Source organism: Saccoglossus kowalevskii, chromosome 16, assembly GCF_978046115.1.
Source record: "Saccoglossus kowalevskii chromosome 16, keSacKowa6.1, whole genome shotgun sequence".
Classification (NCBI taxonomy): Eukaryota; Metazoa; Hemichordata; class Enteropneusta; family Harrimaniidae; genus Saccoglossus; species Saccoglossus kowalevskii.
The window spans coordinates 22466715-22487734 of record NC_140656.1 but is presented as its reverse complement, the minus strand read 5'-3'; the positions used below and the strand labels follow the sequence as shown (position 1 = coordinate 22487734).

The following is a 21020-nucleotide window of genomic DNA, read 5'->3' as shown; positions in this document are numbered from 1 at the left end:
GTAGCATTTCTTTGGGTAACGGGTTTCTGGCATTTTTAATAATTTTGTCCAATACCTAATGCATTTTAATGCTGTGTGAAAATAAATAGGAAATCTGCCACACTCGCCTAATACTGCAACATTTGGAGCATTGCAGGAGATACCCAAAAAATAACGACAGGCTAGAGATTGTACACGTTCCAAACATAAATGATTTTCAAAGCTCGGAACCATAAGTTAATATTGGTAACACCATAGTGTCAAACATTTTAAAAATACATCAAAGGATAGCTTACCTGTAATTTTTGTAACTCTGGTAATATTGAAAAATGCCTTCTTTGCCTGTTGGGATAATATTTTTGTTGCTTCAGACCAAGAAAGTCGGTTTGAGAAAATAAAACCTAAATATTTATAATATGGCACCACTTTGATTTGTTCCCCATCGTAAGTCCATTTCTCATTTTTTGAAAGTTGACCCCCAGTTTTGAATACAATCACTTTAGTTTCAAGAACTCAATGTGTTAAAGTGTCGCTGTAAGCCAATGACAGTGTCAGAAAATAAAGCGACATCATCTGCAAAAAGCAAGCACATAATTTCAACCAAATCAGGTGAAAGTTGTATGCCTCTTTGAACCCCAGAATGTAACTCGTGTGCCAATTCATTTATAAAAAAGAAAAACAAGAAGGGCTAAGCATACAACTCTGACGCACATCGGTTGGGCAGTTAAAATACTCAGTACAACTAATAATAGACTAATAGATAAATGTCTTTGTTGACCAACTTCAGTTGAAATATAAATTTAAAATTCAAGATGATGCTCACCAGCTTCACAGATCATTCATCAATCCTCATTACCATAAATAAAACTCATAGCCAATCATCATTCTCCATGCGTCCAAAGAAAATCAGAAGTTTATTTAAATGATCGACTATCATTTAGTAGTTACAAATATACCTGCTACAAGTCGGAAAAATTAATGACATTACTACAATTACTACAATTCAAAAGTCGTATTTTAACTCTTCGTAACCTTTCATTTCTTCACAATAAACCTTATCAAAGGCTTCGTTCTGAGCTACAGTAAAATATTTTTTCCAGTCACCAACTTTACCTAAATAATAAGAATAAACTCATTGATTTATTTAATGAAACATGATGTTTTATGTCGTTTGTCGTTCGGTTTGATATCTCTAAAAGTTGTTGAAGAATTCCCATGACATTTTTAGAAAGGATTGACCTTGACACATTTCTATTAAATTGCATTTTGGTAGTAATGTAGAACAAGTTCCCATAAAAACAGCAATTTGTGAATGACTTTTTATTTACAACTTATGTTATCGATAGTTTATCACGCAATTTCCACGAGATTTGCAATGTACACAAAGACCAATGACCAACTTTTACCCACGCAATAACTAGTCACCAAGATTTTGGTATGTGGATCTGGTTGCTATGGTAACTACAAATATGGAAATGATTTTTAACTGATAACTCAACAAATTAGAACAATGTTCACGATGTTCCTAGATGATTAAATTGGTCAAATATGCTAAGACCGGTTATTCAATATAAATAGACATTTATGACAAAGTATCCTAAGAATAGATATGAACAGATTGAGATAATGGAAAAATGAAAAAATAACCAGAATAATGGTAATCATCGGAAATAACTTAATGTAAGATTTACCGCATTTATGACATTGCAATACAATAAACTCAGTTAATAGTGACACATCATATCTAACTTTTAATCACACCCAAAATAATACACTTATTATAATCCATAATAAACCACCATGAGTTACGCTTCGGAAGATCACATGGAATAGAGCCGTGGTTACCTCTCTCCTTTATGAGCCAATAAATCATTCAAATTTATATTTGCTATCATTCCAGTCGTTAAGCGTGTTATATTTTATTTTTCTACAATCTCTATTCATATCTGTCATTGAGAACGAATACTTTGTCTGAAGCTTCTGGTTGTATTGAATAATTACCAAGGGCAATGATTACCTTTTATAATATTATTGTGAATTGTCAAAATAATAAGAATAGGAATAGAAATAAAAATAAGTATTAGTAAGGATATATTTTCAATTTCAGAGAGTATATTCTAGTCTATTCTGTCTTAGATACTGGCACACTAACCTCGTCTCATATATTTTTCATCTTTTTCAATGAAATATTGTGCAACTGGGTCACTAAGAAAGAAATCTTGCATATATTTGAAATCACAAACACGTATAACAACATCCATCTCTTCATCAGTCATGGGTCTCTCCAAGAAATGCGCGATCCTGTGGTATATCTTTCGTGGATCCTGAAATAATAACAATATTTACTTTAGATGTGTGGGACACTACATTTCAAATTTCTCCACATTTTCAAATGAAAGAGATGCAATGCAATGCAACTGTTTTGTTTAACATGTGAAAATCTAGACAACTCAAAATTCGTTTATTACCTTTACCATATCTTCATACTTGATCCACAAGTATCCTGGCTCGTTTTTATATTTTGACCACTGTTTAATGTGTTCAAAATATGACCCAAATTCAACTGTTAATTAACGGGGAAAGTATACAAGTAAATGTGTTTACATCAATAAAATATAGATATAAAAATATAATAGTACTTTACCATTACCATTTCCGTTTAAGAATTCGGTGAAATAATGATCCCAACTGTTTGGTTTACCAAGAATTGCACAAGCGAAATGCATGAAGTAACATGACACAGCCACGTCCTTCGGGTTACGCTGGATGTATACTGTCTGTAAAACCAATCCACAGATGGATTATGTTTAATGATTAATCTATAATTAGTTTCATAAAGTAAAATCGGCATAACAGTGAAGCACCATATATAATTCCTCTAACTTTTGCTTGTTTCCCGGACTATAAAACATGCAAGGATTGATCTGTAATCATGTTTATCAGTTAAACAGTAAATATATATCGATGATTCAAATAACATTTAAAAATATTTCTGTAACAATAGTCTGTTGGTAACTGATGATACGTGTTAGTTTTCCCTATCAGCTTCCTAACGTATATATGGCATAACTATACTGTGAAGGAGTCACTCAAAATTCCTATAGTTTATCTAATTATTAAAATTATATTTATTTATTATTTTATTTTCATTTCTCTAAAGAAATATACTCCACTAACCTGGGGGAACAGGTTACAATGCATATAAAAAAAAGTTACAGGCGTGACTTTAATCGCCTAAATAAACTAAAATATTATAACTCATCTATTGGAGAACTCACACTAACAAATTATATCTAATCTGGAAAGCTGTGTATACAAATCTTTCAAAGAATTTGGATGATTTCATGGTTATCCTGAGAGAAAAAAAAATATATAAGTTTACTGAAAGGAGCTCGAATTGTGGTTCAATGCAGTTAATTCGATCAAAAAGTGGTTTTCGAATATGGTTGGAATATGCTGGACAAACTACCAGAAAATGAGTCTCATCTTCAACAGCATCTATACATATTTGGCAGGTACTATTTTTCACTGGAGTTCAAAATGTTTTTGAAAATGAGTCGTTGATTTTAGCTTCGAGATCGCAGCGAAGAGACTGCTCTGCTAAGTACGACACATTGTCTGGCTCATAGAAACTGATTAGTTACATACAGTGGAGGAACCGCGTAAATAGATTTTTAACTCGTATAAAGGGTTAGCTATATTTGCATTGCCAGAAAGAAAGTATTTGATTATAACTTCGATTAATGTTATACATGTAGTGTGTTTCATATGCTAATTTTAAATTTAAACACCTGACATGTTTTTGATGCGTGTTTTCATGCTTCTGATCATTTAGAGTAGAATAAGTGTTTGTAGTATAGTAGTATACGTGTCACTCATGGGGTATATGCATTACTGACCTGGGATATGGTTTTTATATGACGCCATTTCCTTTTTATAGCAAACCCTCATAGCATGTGCGTGAAATAAAGCAAATACAGAACATCTTGACGTAAACACGTCAAAACTAGATAGGTGGATCTCTATAAAGCAACATATATAAGAATTAATGTTACTTAGTTGCAAACTGTTTCGTTTGTTTTAGTACAAACCGTAAAACAACATATTCTAATTCACTAGGGAGTAGTAAAACATAAGGTGATTGGGAGGATGTGCAAAGTTTTCATGAATACAGTAAATATCTGAGTTCAGATGTTGCAATATCCTTGTAATAACCTTGCGTTATTATGACATGTTATGTATAACTTAAATACATGCCTGTGGTTTCTTCTCGTGATACTGAGTGGGTAGAAGCTTTGGTAACAGATGCAAGCCAATCTCCCTTGGTGACGATCGTTCATTATATCTATCAATAGCTGAACCAAGTTTGATTAAATCAGGGAAGTTATGAAATGGTCCCCAATGTAGAGTAAAAAAGAGGTTATTCATAATTTCGTGATTCACATCCATGGTTGATTTATTCAATGTCATAATTGCTCTTACAACTCTTGTAGTCCAGTAGGTACCTGCATTGAAAAGAAATAATGTTTGAATGCATAATAATTAATTAATAATTAAAAGTTAAGAAACGTGACTCAATTAGGCATTTGCATCAAAATTGTTAATCAAATTAGTTTTTATTTTTAATTTTTTTATTGACGTTCATTTACACAGTGTAGGGAAATAATAGGATCTAATCTGGGAATGTGATGATATGATTACAATGAGTGGGGTGTAATGATGATAATAATAACACAGAGACTATCAGTTCGCCACAGTCTTTTTAGCTAATGTCATTATCATTACATTCTATCACCATTTGTATAAATTACATTATTCTTATTTGGGGTCAGATCACGCAAAGATGCAGCTATTGAGCAACTTTACGAGGAAAATGTTAATTATTGCAAAAACAACAAAGCTAGATTAGGAGAAACATTGAAACTGACAAAAGTTTGTGATTTTATTTGCCTACCTCCAATAGACAAATTATCTGCAGAGAGATTCCTGAGATAAATGAGTGAGTTTTGCGTTTTCCAATAGCTTGTTAATATATGATTAATGACAGATCTGCAGTGATTCACCACTATATGTATGTACAGGCATTCACTGATGGTAATGACAAAAGAGTGTATGCCAGGTAAATTTGTTATCATCAAGTTGAAGCAGAGATGTAAATTGCGGTATCTAGTTCTTCCGGTCATTCGTTTCTACCCAAAAAGATGTGATTAGTCTACAAAATTACTGATCTACTGATTACCTGATATACAGTTCGATTGTTAGCAGAAAACTCTAGCAACTGACTTCAACTTCAACTGACTGAATTAGTTAGTGCATAGGAAACGGAATGCATGTAAGCACGTCTAAAAGCATATCTAAAAATCCAGGTGTAAATCTGGGTTTAAGAACAGCTTGTGAGAGTGTGAATAGATGATCTCGTTCGTGGGAACTCAAATAATCAGATATTCAATCATTCAGATAAGGCCGTTTATACAGTGATTATCGGATATAATTGAAAGAAAATCATAACATCAAAGGAATTAATTAAAATCAAATACAAAATAAAAAAACGCCTAATTAGATCTGACTTTAATTGAGTTGAAAAGAACCTGTACGGGGCTTTTCCAAAAAATCACAACAGTTGCCAAATGCCAAATGATATAACGAATACAATTCACTGGGGTCATAGGTTTGAGTGCTTGTATAGGTAAGTCGCAATGATAACTCAACTTTGGTACAATGACTGAGGCGTGCAATCAGATGTGTAGGTCACACAGTGGGGAATTGTACATAAACACTTCACCGCTCAAGCAACAATGTATGAATATCTCACCAGATCTTGGATATGTGACGATGAATACATCGTCGTCGCGTACTTCAAAGTGTGTTATATTCTTAACGGTGTTAGATGAAGTCGGCATTAGATACCCAGGCCACATATAATAGGAGTGGTTCCAGGGCGGCTTAGCTTCCTCGGCTGACATGTTACAAGCTATACAAAATGGCGTAACAGAAGATGTGAGGTAAACTGTCGTTGTGTCGTCACAGGAAGCGCTGTGTAGAAGACGCCGACCTGCACCTGCAGCGCCAATGGCAAACTGTGTCACGTGACTATTCACGTGTCACGTGGTCGACTGTCAAGATCTGACATTGATATGTAGTATGAGTACATGTACAGCGTAGTGTAAACCCGAGTATAATTTTATGATTTCAGTAATGACATGATTAAAATTCATAAAATGTGATGTTTGTAAATAAACGGACAGGTCCTTTTAATTAATAAAATGTGTCTCATTGTACAAATATAGTAAACTAGTGAGTAAACTTATAATTTTTAAAATACAATTTGCGACATTGTGACACTACAAAAAATTATGTTTACAAGAAAAAACCTTGCTTGTGGTTAACTTCCTTTATGTTTTACATCATTAATCGAATAGTTGACCATAAAACAGAATCTTAGCAAATTGTAAAGAAAAAAAGCCTTTAGGTCAAGGTCTCAATAGTTTAGGAATATTCTTTGAAATATGCCTAAAAGTTTGCACAGTTACATTTCAATATAAGAGAGTGATGCCATATACAAAAAGTAATTGTAATCGTCGAGTTGGCATATTATAACCAGCGTGATTAGCTTCAAGTTATAGATGTAATCTCATGAAATTTACTGGACAAGTTTCCTTGTACACAGGTACAAACTAATTATATTTGGCAGGAATGTGAATGTCTGTCATGTTTCGTTATTTCTAGGGTATGATAAGATTCTAGTGAATGCTTGACCGACAGGTATCAGCACTGGACTGGTGTTGGTGTTCACTTACCTCTAGATGAGGAAACCAGTAAAGGTTTTGATTATTATTTATGTTAGACATGAATCAAAATCATCTTATTATTTGCCTCATTTTGTGAGCAGTACAGCGGAAGTATCAATGCGACGGCGCACTGTCCGAGAGCATACTTTTCGGTATCCTCGTGATAACCTTATTTTTATTCATCTTTTCCTCCCAATGATACATCATGGGAATGCCGAAATCCAAAAAATTTTAGAACAAAATCAGCGAACTTCTTTATGTGGATTCCAACCCTGGTGGCAGCCATGTTTGTTTATATTGTCAGAAGAAGGCTTACGCGTCCGTATTTGGAATTCCCATTTCCTAATATGGTTGGATGAAAATACCCCGTAAAATACCGCAAAATTACGGCTCACTGTACCTTATGGCGCTATGGTGACAGATGTATACTAATAATCTAATAATAAATAAAGAACTATTGACCGCAACTTGTACACATATTCATTTTACATAATAAACCAGTGGGGCTGGGGCACTTATTGTTAATATTCTTTCGTTTTTCCCGAACTAGTTTGAGAAAACTGCTAAATCAAATGGCCGGAAATTGTTGGCTCTAATATAAGCTGGTGTCAATTAACCAATAAACAATACATGTTGCGTGTAGCATATACTGTCAAAGCTTAAATAAGGGTAACAAATATCACGTTTATTTGTTTTAAATATGTTACATAATTATCATTTAGACATTATTTATCGTCTTTATTATCAGATTTTTTACCCAGTAACTTTGTCAGTCCGAACACATGCGAAATGGAACGTTTTGGAATTATTTCCATAGAAATTAGTGTTAAAGCATGATTTCATATCATTTATTAAGTTCACAATAATTGGAGACAGCCATATGTACTCGAACATGGAAACATGGCGATGGGTGTTTGACATATTTTTTGTGCAAATGAAGTTTGGTGACCATATAACTGATGATGAATTTTGTGAACAACAGCAAATAGGTTTGTAAGGTCGATAACTACTTTAAATACGTACCGACCACATATGTTTAGTGGCTGGAGCAACCCGTTACATTTTTAAAAGTCTTTCCACCTGTCTAACTAATCACGCCCTCTAGCAACTCAGTACAGTAAATAGGGCAATTCTTCATCTTGTTGCAATTTACTGCACGTGAATCCATGTCTCTGCATTGCTAGTAGTGCCAATCGGGAAGTATTCTATTCTCATTCAATACTATGGCAGACATAGACGCCAAGCCGCCATGGGAACACTGTTATTACGTACGCCCTGGATATCTGATGCCAACTGTAACTAATAGTGTCGAGAAGATAAAGAAGTTTGATGTACGAAGTGATGACGTCTTCATTGTAACATACCCGAGATCTGGTAAGCTATGTTACCAAGGTTATAAATAATGTTGATAATCTACGCTAACCCTGGAAAATCCAATTGCTGAGTCAAAAGTAACATTGCATATCAGTCGCAGGTACATTACCCAGGTCGTGTAAACAGCTTAAACAAACATTTTCTCTGTATAGATTGCAATGTCCAGTCTAATGCAACATGTATGCACTAATTAGTCTGCATTCGTACGGAGAACAAAGTCCAAAACGGGGTCTTGTGCTTTGGTCTCTTTCAATTCGTTCTTCCATGTGTACGTCCAGAGCTGTATCTCAAATACACCCTGACTAATTCACTTCAGAACTTTCACATACGTCATATCCTATGCACGCCGGCTATTGTGCTTGTACAAAAATAGGTATATTGACACATTGCTGTCAAACCATGTGAAATAATTAAAAATAATGCGTAGTTGGTGCACGTTACTTTGATTTGTAAATTCGAATGAAGACAGACGATTGACAGCCTTTTTTTGTTTTTTGACAAATTTATTTCAGACATATCATTCGCCTATACTTTGAGCAATTTGCTAGTAATGTATACATAAAGGGCACATCATGATAGACTTATGCACATACAATATAATTTTCACCAGATCAAAGAACACTACTGACCACTGTAACACTGAAAAACACTGGAATAAGATATTTCAACATATTCGTAACCAGATCTTGGACATGGTGCATATTTCTGTTGCAAATATTGAAAAACTACATTTTCCATGTTTTAAATAAAATGAGCAACAGATGAAACAACCATTCTTAATACAAAAACAATTGCGCATATTGTTATAAATAGTGATAACTGTTTTGTATTTTATATATTATATTATATTATTAGTTCATCATTCTTTGTGATTTTTAAATTAAATATACGATGAGAAAATGCTTGCATTAATCGGTTCCGGTAAACAAAGTACACGTATTGACTTCGGTTGTCAAATTAATAATTGTAGTATGTTTTCACTACTTAAATATCTATGATATTTATAAAGTATTTGTAAGTTAGGATGCACATGAATATTAAAATGAACAGTGTAAGTGTCTCCTAATATCCTCTCATATTATAGTATGACAAGCTGATTGGAAAAGGGCCAGTCGCGTAGAATGCAATAAATCATGATATGCAAATGTATGCAAATTAGACCAACATTCCACTCCAATTGTGTCGGTATGTAGGATGAATCATGCAAACACAAATGTTGAATGCCGAGTGAACAGAAGCGAATATTGCAATATAAACAAGCACAGACTCGGCAAACTTGATTATGGTGACAACTGTTAATTGTTTTTACTACGGATGCAGAAACTCTCGTGGATATTTGACTTGATATCGATCGTGGCAACCATACTAATTAATCACATACAACTTCATAACACAATTTTAACACATAATCAGATCGGCTGCGGAGTCAGCTGATGAATAAATGTCAGCGATAATGTATTTGTCAAACTCATTGAAAAAATATAATGCCAATATAATGTAAACCTTGGTAATTCGGCGACGGCCCAAATTATTATTTTTATAATATCCAGATATTCATACCTTCATGTGTGTTCATTTTTGCTGAATGAAATCATTTGAAATTCGAAATATGTCACAATCAATAAATACTTTTTTTTTATTTTTCTCTGATGTAGGTACGTACTGGCTAACTAGAGCCGTACGAGCAATAATGACATTGAATAAGTCAACATTGGAAGTCGATCACACAATTATGGATGATCTGTTTATCACACTATCTTGGGGACCGTTTCCGGATTTTCCACATTTATTCAAACACACTTCAGCCATTGACAAATATAATGCGAGGCCGTTATCATTACCTAGAGAGGTTGGAACACACCTTTTACCAGAATTTCTGCCAACTCAGTATCATGAAAAGAAACCAAAGGTAATGAAATAAACAACTTATTGAACCAAAGACATGTATTCAGAAATATAAGCTACAAAATACACATGTATATGGTACAGTTTTCTGAACGAGGAACGAATTAACAAAAAATGAATGAATGAATGAATGAATGAATGAATGAATGCGCATGTGTGTCCGATGTCATTACTGCACTCTTGTTTAACTAAAATGCCATCTTTGATTATTAAGGTTATGTAGAGCAGGAAACTGCGTTGATTCCAACACTGTGTCAAAGAGCCAAATACATCACCGTCAAACTTCGAGTAATCAAATTCAATTAACTGATCAAAACAGCGAGTTAAAATTTCGGCTTCTTCAATAATATTAATCCAATTATATAATCGTGTATCTGGCATCAACATTGGGAATTAACTATTTATAATCGATTTCAATGTCACGATTGCAATCACATTCCAGCATACAGAGTTCGTTTTTTAACTTTATTGCCGATTGTCCGAATAAAAAGCTTTATTTATTCGATATTTCGTGTATATCTCTAATTATTCAATTGCATCGTGTTTTGTAATATGTTTTGTTTTGCCTCAATATTTACAAACGAAGTGATCGCTTGTGGTGTTTGTAACGTGAGCTAGGGTTCAGTTTCAATTATCAACAACTACATATGCGGACTCTTTTAAGATATGGTTTTATGAATTACGTGCTCTTCCAAAATGAGTAAGGAAATGTACACTTGTAGGAAGTGAAAGTAGCAACATTTTGTTTAGTTGAGAGTTAAAGTTAAGTATTGTATGTATATGAATGATTACAAAGGAGTGGGGGAGTGTCATCTTAATTGAGAAAACCTCGTGTCATCGGCCATATAAAATTATAATGTGTGATGTGTTTTTTAATACAAAAATGCTGCTAGATGATTTAAGAGTATACCGTCTACGTTGATGGTTGGGGTTAGTACTTTCTAGTACTGTTTTAGTTTAAATAAATGAAAATACAATGCACATAGGGTTGTTTTCTGTTTCATAAAAATGTCAGGAACACTTGAAGCTTTAGGACGATTTGACAATTTTTAGTTCATGTCGTTAGGCTGTAGATTGCCAGTGAATTATGAATCATCTTTTATTTCACAGACTATCTATCTCCAGCGTAATCCAAAAGACGTGGCTGTTTCGTTTTATTTCATGCATTTCGCAAGTCGAACATTAGGGAAGCCGACTAGCTGGGATCATTTTTTTGAAGAATTTCTGACAGGAAATGGTAATTTGATACCTTGATGAAAACTTCTTCAACTTAATTATTTTAGTAAAAAAAGCCACATTCATAATACATACTGATATAATTTCTAGACGAGGCGTTTTTCTGACGTCAAAATTACGTAGTTTGGTGTAAACAGTATCGTCCATATAAACAACGCTCAGAATGCAGTAAAATATATGTTTTATATCAAAATATTATCGATTTGTAATCTGCATACTTTACACATATTTACATCCTTACGTAAGTGCTTCGTTGCTATAAAGCGTGGCTTATGACAGAGGAATTGAAATTCAGGTACTCGAAAAAATACATTGATGGATATATAACGATGCGTTCATACTCAACTACTCTTGAATGTTAAAAATACAAAAGTTGATTTAATAAAATGAAATGTTAACTGATTATATTTAATTATTTGGCACCCATTCTTATTTTAGTTGAGTTTGGTTCCTGGATGGAGAACGTCAAACAATGGTCTAAATACAAAAATCAACCAGGATTCTTATGGCTCAAATATGAAGACATGTTGAAGGTAAAACAGCCACAATAATTCAAGTAAATACGAAAGATTCATGACAATCAACTCGGAAAACAACACCATACCAAAACATATATATTCTGAAGAGAAAATAATTAATAACTTAATCACTTACTTGAATTTGCTATTTGTGATATTCCAGAATCCAATGAGCGTATACTACAAGATTGCACATTTTTTGGAAATAACAATGACTGAAAAAGAAATGGAGGTTGTTATGCGTTTTTGTGATTTTAAATATATGCAAGAGTTTTTCAAAAATGCCCCAGTAGCTCAAGATTTTATGGAAAAAGACGGGAAATATGTAAGAAAGGGTGAGTTCAATATGTGCACATTTATTTACAGATTGGCCTATTTATTATTACGGGCAACCAAATAACGTCAAGTAACATTGGTTTAATCAAATACACATTTATTAGTTTTGTGCATATTTGGTGATCGAAATTCTAGTTTCTCTATATATTGACTACTAGAAGCTTCATCTCCTAAGGATACAATGTATGAATGCACCAAAATACATGACAATACATGAAATAAGTACTTCCTTATTGTATTTCTTTACGGACTGATCAAATTGAACATTGAATATAGCCATCATTGAATGCTGCATTCAATATTGAGGAATACTGACATCCCATAAAACTATTTTTGAATTGTTTATTCAACGTTGGGACGTTATTTTTACTCAAGCTTGAAACAAATTTTAAGACAAAATTAAACGTAATCAGAAACTGACCATACCTAATGCGTCCAACAATTGTATATATTGGAAAATGCTCAAATCAAAAATCATATACAGTTTATATTGGATGCTATCATCTGGACTGAAAAAACGAACATTCCACGATATTCTTTTTTCTTAGTCCTATCGCATCATATTTTGCCGGACGGGAGGGAATACTCAACTAAATTCTGGGCGGTAGTGCTCAGTAGCAACTAACAATCGACGCTGAGGGCGCTTCTCTGCGCAAAAAGGCTTTAATATATACAAATTACCTACACTAAATTTGGATAAAAAATATCGGATCGTTGTACGATTGTTCGATTTTATGGTTTGCACAATTGATGGACGCGATCAGACTTAATAATAATATGGGATGTTTGTGTGTTTCAATCTTGATTTGAACATTTTCCAATGTATACAATTGTTGGACGCGTTGGGTATTGACCAGCCTTCGATTATGTTTTATCTGAGTTTTCGTTGAAAAAAAACCGCCCCAACGTTATATAAACAAATGCAAAAATAATATTATGGGATGTCATTGTTTCTGCAAACTGAACGCAGTATTCAATAATGGCTAATTTTCAATGTTTGAGCATTTTGTAATAAATATAAGGTGGGCGCTAAGGATAACTGATTCTTCCACTTGAAATGGATATGAATTACTTCTTACAAACAAAACCACTGAAGATTCTACATATAATTTTTGTAGATAGATAGTTTTTGTAAAAAAAGTCTTATATGTACTTTCTCCAAAATATTAAATTCTTGGGGACGATTGGCGATTACGTGTGTCTAGATATTTTTTTATGTTGTAATATATCAATTGCAGTTATTGTTAAATAGTTTATAACTACAGATTAAATGTGTAATTCTTGCACTCATTACTCCAATTTATTGTGATTTTATATTTGTTCACTGAGATAATGGTTGTGTCACAACTGATCATTATTGTGTATTTTTATGTATATGAAATCAGTGTATATTGTTTAATAATTGTCAGTAAACATAGTTGCATATGACAACAAATACATGCATTGCTCTGACAGTCCTATGCACACAGTTTTGTAGATGTGAATTTCTTTTTTTATTTTCCCTTTCATAGGAAAAGTTGGAGATTGGAAGAATTATTTCACTGTTGCCCAGAATGAGGCATTTGATAAAATGTACCACGAAGAAATGAAAGGCCATGAGGATTTGAAATATGATTTTTGAATGAACACATTAATGTATTATAAAATGTGACTGATTGTTATGATAAACTATCGTATTGGTTATCACAACCCTGAGAAAATGTGTATTAGTTCATATGTAAATTGCATTACACAGTTCCAGTAAACAGAATTCACATATCTCGTTGTTAATTAAAAAACTGCAGTATGTTTTCACTACTTAAATATCTATGATATATATAATATATGGTGATATGTTAGGGTGTGCATGATTATTAAACTGAACAATGTGTGTGTCATTTAATATCGTCTCCTGATTGGAGTAGAGTCAGTCGAGTTAAATGCAATAAATCATAAAATAACCCTAAATGTATGCAAATTACACTACCATTCTACACTAATGGCGTCTGTATGTAGGACGATTTCAAACACAAATATTGAATGCCGAGTTTTGAGTAGCAAGTATTGCAATATAAATACACACAGACACGGCAAACTGTCTCATATGGATGCAGAAAACACCATCAACATTTGACTCGATTGTGGCAACCATACTTAATCACTTTCAACAAAATTCGAATATCTAAACACAACTATTCAGATCAGCAGCGAGAACAGCATTAGGGAAACAAATCTTTATATACCCTTCACTTGCATTTAATAATCATGTATTATCACCATACCTCCACCAAATATGAATTGTTGGTTGTGTATTAACGTTGTGTAATATATTCACTTTGGAATGTGTTCCAGGGTTCGTATCAGATTTTTTGTGAGAAGATGTAATTTGAATGAAAAAATGTATTAAGGGCACAAATTGCGGGAAACATTTAACGAGGCTTGTAATTAGATTGAAGAAAGTATGAGTATACGTTGCAATCAATAAATGTGCTCGGAGTATAATAACTAAAGTTATCAGCACACACACTACGAATAGCAACCTTCGAAAAATTTTAGCGAACATATTAAGGGTGTAAATTTACAATGTTATATGTAAATCTGTCTAACTGAGTTAAAAATAGTATCTTTTTACAGTTCTGTGTTCTGCACAAGATGAAGTGTTAATTTGTATTCACCAGAACATGCTTAGTGTATGGAACATTATCAGTAAGAAGGATGCTGTGAGGGTTTAGCCTGAAACAACGTCTGAGTGTCATGCGGTGTTAGTAGCATATAGGGCTCATACAACCTATTAGAATTCCTTAGACGACAATGTTAGCGAAAAAAGCAGCCAGTTATGAAGTGTCTAATAGAGAGTTTCCTTTATCCACAGGCCACCGGTACTCGTCAACAAAGCTTCACACACCAGTTTTACAGCTCATGTAATTGAAGTACGCCCTCACACATCGCGTTTCAAATAAAACGCCGTGAATTTATATTGACTAACTATAGGCTAATTGGTCGTATGATACCTTAATTATACACTGGCTACTTTAATTGAATTTGAAGTACCATGCGAGATAAACATATCCTTCCCCTCAACAAATCATTCTCTAATTTCCCCATCTGGTGATACTGACCACTTTGAAGACTGGACCATCCCTGCTTTACACATTCACTGATTAAAATAAATCCACATCATTTTCAACATACTAAAACTTCCTATCTTATGATACATATATGCACCGTATATAGATAAGAACAAATACCCCTAGTTTGTTATCATTACGAATTTTGCACAAAAAAAGAATTTCCGGAAACATTCAATTGTTTTCTTGGCATAATGTTATACCTAATTAGAATTTCAAATCTGAATTCTTGAGAGAAAAATGATAAATCCAGTGAAGATCATTCTGCAAAAAAATCTGTAATTATCAATTTTGTACTAATACACCAGTTTTGTAAAGTGCTTAATATCTCCATACTTTTATTTGCTGATGGATTGTAAAATACATGTCAAATACACTATTATTAATATGTTATTGTTAAAAGAAAGCAAATGAGGCTGGTTTTTCAGGTTTAAATATATTTAATTGTGAATATACAGCTTTATTGCACATATTTTCAAACAGACAATATTGTTTCCAACTTATATGAAACACATTATAGTAGAAACACAAGAAACTGTTCACGCCCAGTGTTCCGATGCAATATTGAAACCTTTAATGTCACAGATCATCATGTTGGTTACTTTTCATTCGTACGTGCACAAGTCATAGTACTTACGAAATCAAACATGTCTTGTTTTTATAAATACATGCTGGCGAAGTAAGGTTAATTTCCATTCTTTTAAAATGGAAGTATGAGAGTACATTTCGTCACTAGAGAAAACTCCAACCATCAAACACCTGCTCAAATATTATGTTCACTTCGATGAACGATCCATTAAGTTGTGTGATTTATAGCTGGAATTTCAATAATCCATTCTTATATAAATACATGAATTTTGTATTTGTAACTCTGAATTTAAGCCAATGAAATGGAAGTATGAGAGTACATCTCGTTACTAGAGAAAATTCCACCCATCAAACACCTGCTCAAATATTATGTTCACTTCGATGAACGATCCATTAAGTTGTGTAATTTATAGCTGGAATTTCAATAATCAATTCTTATATAAAAACATGAATTTTGTACTTGTAACTCTGAATTTAAGCCAATGAAAGTTTAATATTGGTGAAATAATGCCACATTCAACTGGTTTGTAATATAACTGCCACATGCGTGAATGAATGTAGGTATGCAAATGAGGCTTCGGTGACTCCAAAGTGAAACGATTTATCTCAAGTTCACTGACCTTAAATGCTGCTTGTAGTCTCCATCGGAGAAATGGCAGACATGGACGCCAAGCCGCCATGGGACCACTGTTATTACATTACGCCATGGATATTTGATGCCAACTGTAAATAATAGTATTGAGAAGATAAAGAAGTTTGATGTACGATGTGATGACGTCTTCATTGTAACATACCCGAGATCTGGTGAGTTATATTATCAAGGTTATAACAGCTTTGATAATATACGTTAATGTGGTCCTTCCAGACTTCAATTACACAGTGACAAGTCACATCGCATGTCAGTCGCAGGTACATTATCCAGGTTGCGTAAACAGCTTAAACAAACATTGTCTCTATATAGATTGCAATTGTATAGATCTAATGAACAATGAAAATAGGGCCATGTTATTTGGTCTCATTCAGTCCGTGCTTCCGTGTGTACGTCCAAAGAAGTATCTCAGACGCACCCTGATAAATTTACTTCGAAACTTGCAAATACGTTATACCTTATGTGATACTTATGCACGTTCAATGTTTTGTGTCGAATGTGGAATGGCGACTATTTTGGTTTAAAACTACAATAAAATTAGGTATTTTGACATGTATAGAACTATATTTGGGGCATGTGTTGGCTGATTGTTTTCAAACCACGTGGAAGAATTATGGGTAGTTGTGGCACGTTACTTTGATTTGTAAGTTTGAATTTGTTTTTGAAAAATTTTACTATGACATATCATTCGTATATTATGAAATACATACGCACATACAATATTATTCGCACCAGATCAAAAACGGTCGTCTACTAACAACTATAGTTCTGAAAACACAAAAATAAGATATTTTGACATATTCGTAACCATATCGTGGAAATGAAGCAATTTGTTGCAAATTTACCATGTTTTAAATAAAATGGTATTGTATACAATACGAAGTCTACTGCATCAGCTACATTCCATATGAGCAATAGATGACAAAATTCAAACTTGGCACAAACTTCTTAAAATAAAAGCAATTATATATATTGTTACAAACACTGATAGCTGTTTTGTATATTGTATATCTTACTCAGTTCAAATCATTTTTTATACTCACGGGTTTTAACTTAACTACACAATGTATGTAGGATGAATCATGCAAATACAAATGTTGAATGGCATGTTCACCGAAGCTAGTATTGCAATATAAACAAGCACAGACTCGGCAAACTCGATTACAGTGACAACCAGTAACTTGTTTTTAATACGGATGCAGAAAATCTCATCGACATTTGACTTGATTGTGGCAACCATACTATTTAATCACATAAAACTACATAACACAATTTGAATAGATAAACACACGTAATCAGGTCGGCAACAGGGTCTGCTGATAAATAAACGTCACTAATAACCTTCTTGTCAATAAACACATTACAAATATTATAAACATTTCTTTGTTCAGTATTATTGCCCCTGACATTCAAATCACCACATCAATTTGATAAGTAAACTTCAAAATTTGGATGACAGGGAGACAAATCTTCTCTTAGTTGCATTTACTAATTGTATATTATCACGATAGCTCCGCCATAATATATTGTTAAGAATTGTTGGAAATCGCAGAATGGTATGTTCGAGCGTTCGTCAAATTAAGATCAATGTTATGTGATATATACACTTCTTGGGAATACAATAAAACTACATACAGGATCAGTGACAGTTGTCTAATTGTAATTAATTTGAAATCAAGTTTCGAACAAAAACATTTGATCATAACTGAGAATGATATATGGGGAATGCTACATGTTGAGCAGGATGTGCTCACTCGTTTAAAAACACATGACATCACTACCTGTATACCAAGGAGTCCATACCAATTTGACTATGTTGTGATATGTACTTGTTAGTTGTTATGTTTAGTTCTGAATTGTTTTGTCAATTATTCAATTTTGTCATTTGCTTTGTGTTCTTGTCTTGTCTTGTATAAATATCTACTGCAGTTGTTGGGTATCATGTAACAATGCACTTATAAAAGTCCATATTTTTTTCTGCTCGACAAATACTTGCAGTATATTACAAACAATGCTTTTTCTGTGTTGCAATGAGTACAATCCAAGTCTGATTGAATTAATTTTTGATCTTTTAAAGGCAAGGCAAGAGTTTTCAGGTTTAAACGCATTCAATTCTCAGTATCACATACACTATTGTGTATTTTCCAACATACACTATTATTTCCGCATTATATGGGACACAGTTATAGTAGAAAAAACATGAAACTGCTCACGCCCAGTTTTTACATATCAACACCATGCTTCTAAGTTTCAATGCAATATTGAAAGCTTTGAGATTACAAGTCATCATCCAGGTTACATACCATTACAAAATTTATTGGCCAAGTGTTACACAATCCTTACGAAATCAAACATGTCTTGTTTTTATAAAATAACAATGCGCATGGTGGCGAAGCATGTTTAAACTCAAATTAAATGTTCTAAAAACGGGATTATGAGAGTACATCTTGTCACTAGAAGAAAATAGCGATCTCCAAAAACTTCCTCAAATATTATTTTTATTTTGATGAACGAACCATAAGTGGTCTGGGTTGTTGTAGGAATATTAATAATCATATATATATACATAAACTTCGTTTTGGAAACTCCGAATTTAAAATGGGTTAAATAATGCCGCACTCAAACAAACAAAATGCCAATAAAATGTAATCCATGGTATTTCGGCAAGGGCCCGAATTAGTATTTTTTATAATATTCTAACATTCTTACTTTTATGTGTGTTCACTTTTGCTAAATGCGGACGCAACAATTAATAAATACTTTTTTATTTGTAGGTACTTTTTGGATAACAAGAGCTATACGAGCAATAATGACATTCAATAAGTCAACGTTGGATTTTGATCACGCAATTATGGATGATGTGTTTTTCACACTATCATGGGGTCCATTTCCGGATTTTCCGGCTTTATCCAAACATATTCGGCCTTTGACAAATATAACACAAGACCGACATCATCACCGAGAGAGGTTGAAACACACGTCTTACCGGAGTTACTGCCTACTCATTATCATGAAAAGAAAACAAGGTAATCAACTAAGCAACATATTAACCAAAATATTACAACTTATAAGGTATAAAATGCATATGTATATCGTACAGTTTTCTGAAGGAGGAAAGAATTAAGCAAAAAAAAAACAAAAATAATAAATGAATGAATAAACCAAAAGCAAAGTTTATGTCCTTTTTTGGACGTTTTTCTGGTGACAGTACTACACTCGTATTTTTCATTTTAATTATTGAAGCAGGCAAATGTGTTAAATCGTCACTGTGCCGAAGAGCCAAATACATCACTGTCAGTCTTCGAGAAATCGGATTTACTAGTAACGGGTTTAGTTCAGTGAGCAGAGATTGCTAATCAGAAGAGCGAGTTCAAATTCCTGTTTCTATTCAGCCTATTTCGGCGTTCTCAATAACATAACTCAAATTGTATTAACGAGTCAACTATCGATTTCAACTCAATTTTTTGAACTCCCATTATTTCTTAGAAATTGACAACATAAACTTTTTCCTACCAACATTATCAGGACGCTATAAATGCTCAGTGGAAAACAAACAAATCTATAAACTAATTCAACAAACAGAATAATAAAAGAAAATAATAAGCAGGTTTATAAACAAGGAATATACAACTGCACTGCACATCACATAACAAAGGAATTCCAAGAAATGATAGAGAATATTGCAAACAATTGCCTCATCACAAAACCAAAGCCTAGAAAAATTCGTAAAAGACGTAAAAAATTATGCAGCGAGGCACAAAGCAATCCAATTAAAAATAAACTTATCGATTTAACAAAGGCAATCATATAACCAACAAATTAGGCTCCAAAATCATACAAAGAAGATACTATTCAAAAAGTATGTGAAATATCTGAAACAACATGAATGAAACACATCACAAGATTATTACAAGTCATTAATCTAAATAAGAAGAACTATGGAATGTTGTACAAGAGTATTCACATCGAAGTCAAAGTCTTAAAGAATCTGTACGCAGAATTGATTAAACACTTCCAAACCGATTAGGTACACCAACCATTAGAAAAGAGGACATACATGCAGAATTAATCATTGAAGATGTTATGAATGAAAATGAATAGATGAACAAACAAATCATAATACAGGAAATAGGACGGGGAAAGCTAGCTACATTGATGGAATATCTCCAGAGATGTTCATATGGAAGCCCACTCCATACAAGCATTTCGAATGCTATATAATCGTATGGTCTCCGAAGAACACTACCCAGAATTATGGAATAAATATTTTAAAAAAGACATTACATCAAACCCATCTATCCACCATGGCATTGTCACTAGCAGCAACACAGGAAAAATTGTTAAATATCTAGAAACCAATTATTCTATATACAAAACCCAGGCTGGTTTCAGAAAAAAAATACAAACCACATTATAAACATTATGATTAAAAATACCAAACGGCAAAAAGGAAATGTTTACACTTGCTTTATGGACCTTAAGAAGTGCTTTGACAATGTCTTGAGGGATGTTATACAAACTACAGAAATGCAACATATAT

At 33.1% G+C, this 21020-nt stretch overlaps 2 protein-coding genes across 2 annotated transcripts; one reads left to right on the top strand and one right to left on the bottom strand.

The window, feature by feature from the left end:
- Positions 1 to 863: 863 nt before the first annotated feature.
- Positions 864 to 6005, bottom strand: LOC102809224 (sulfotransferase 1B1-like). Its single transcript, XM_085491563.1, has 6 exons — positions 5792 to 6005; positions 4233 to 4484; positions 2630 to 2752; positions 2448 to 2542; positions 2132 to 2303; positions 864 to 1092 (listed from the first exon to the last, which is right to left on the bottom strand). The coding sequence occupies exons 1-6, from the start codon at positions 5940 to 5942 to the stop codon at positions 983 to 985; spliced, it is 903 nt and encodes a 300-aa protein (XP_085347689.1). The 5' UTR covers positions 5943 to 6005; the 3' UTR covers positions 864 to 982.
- A 1985-nt stretch (positions 6006 to 7990) lies between these two features.
- On the top strand, positions 7991 to 14002 carry LOC102809340 (sulfotransferase 1B1-like). The gene is made up of 6 exons (XM_006819275.2): positions 7991 to 8141; positions 9797 to 10050; positions 11157 to 11283; positions 11721 to 11815; positions 11964 to 12135; positions 13648 to 14002. The coding sequence occupies exons 1-6, from the start codon at positions 7991 to 7993 to the stop codon at positions 13755 to 13757; spliced, it is 909 nt and encodes a 302-aa protein (XP_006819338.1). The 3' UTR covers positions 13758 to 14002.
- The last annotated feature ends 7018 nt before the right edge of the window (positions 14003 to 21020 follow it).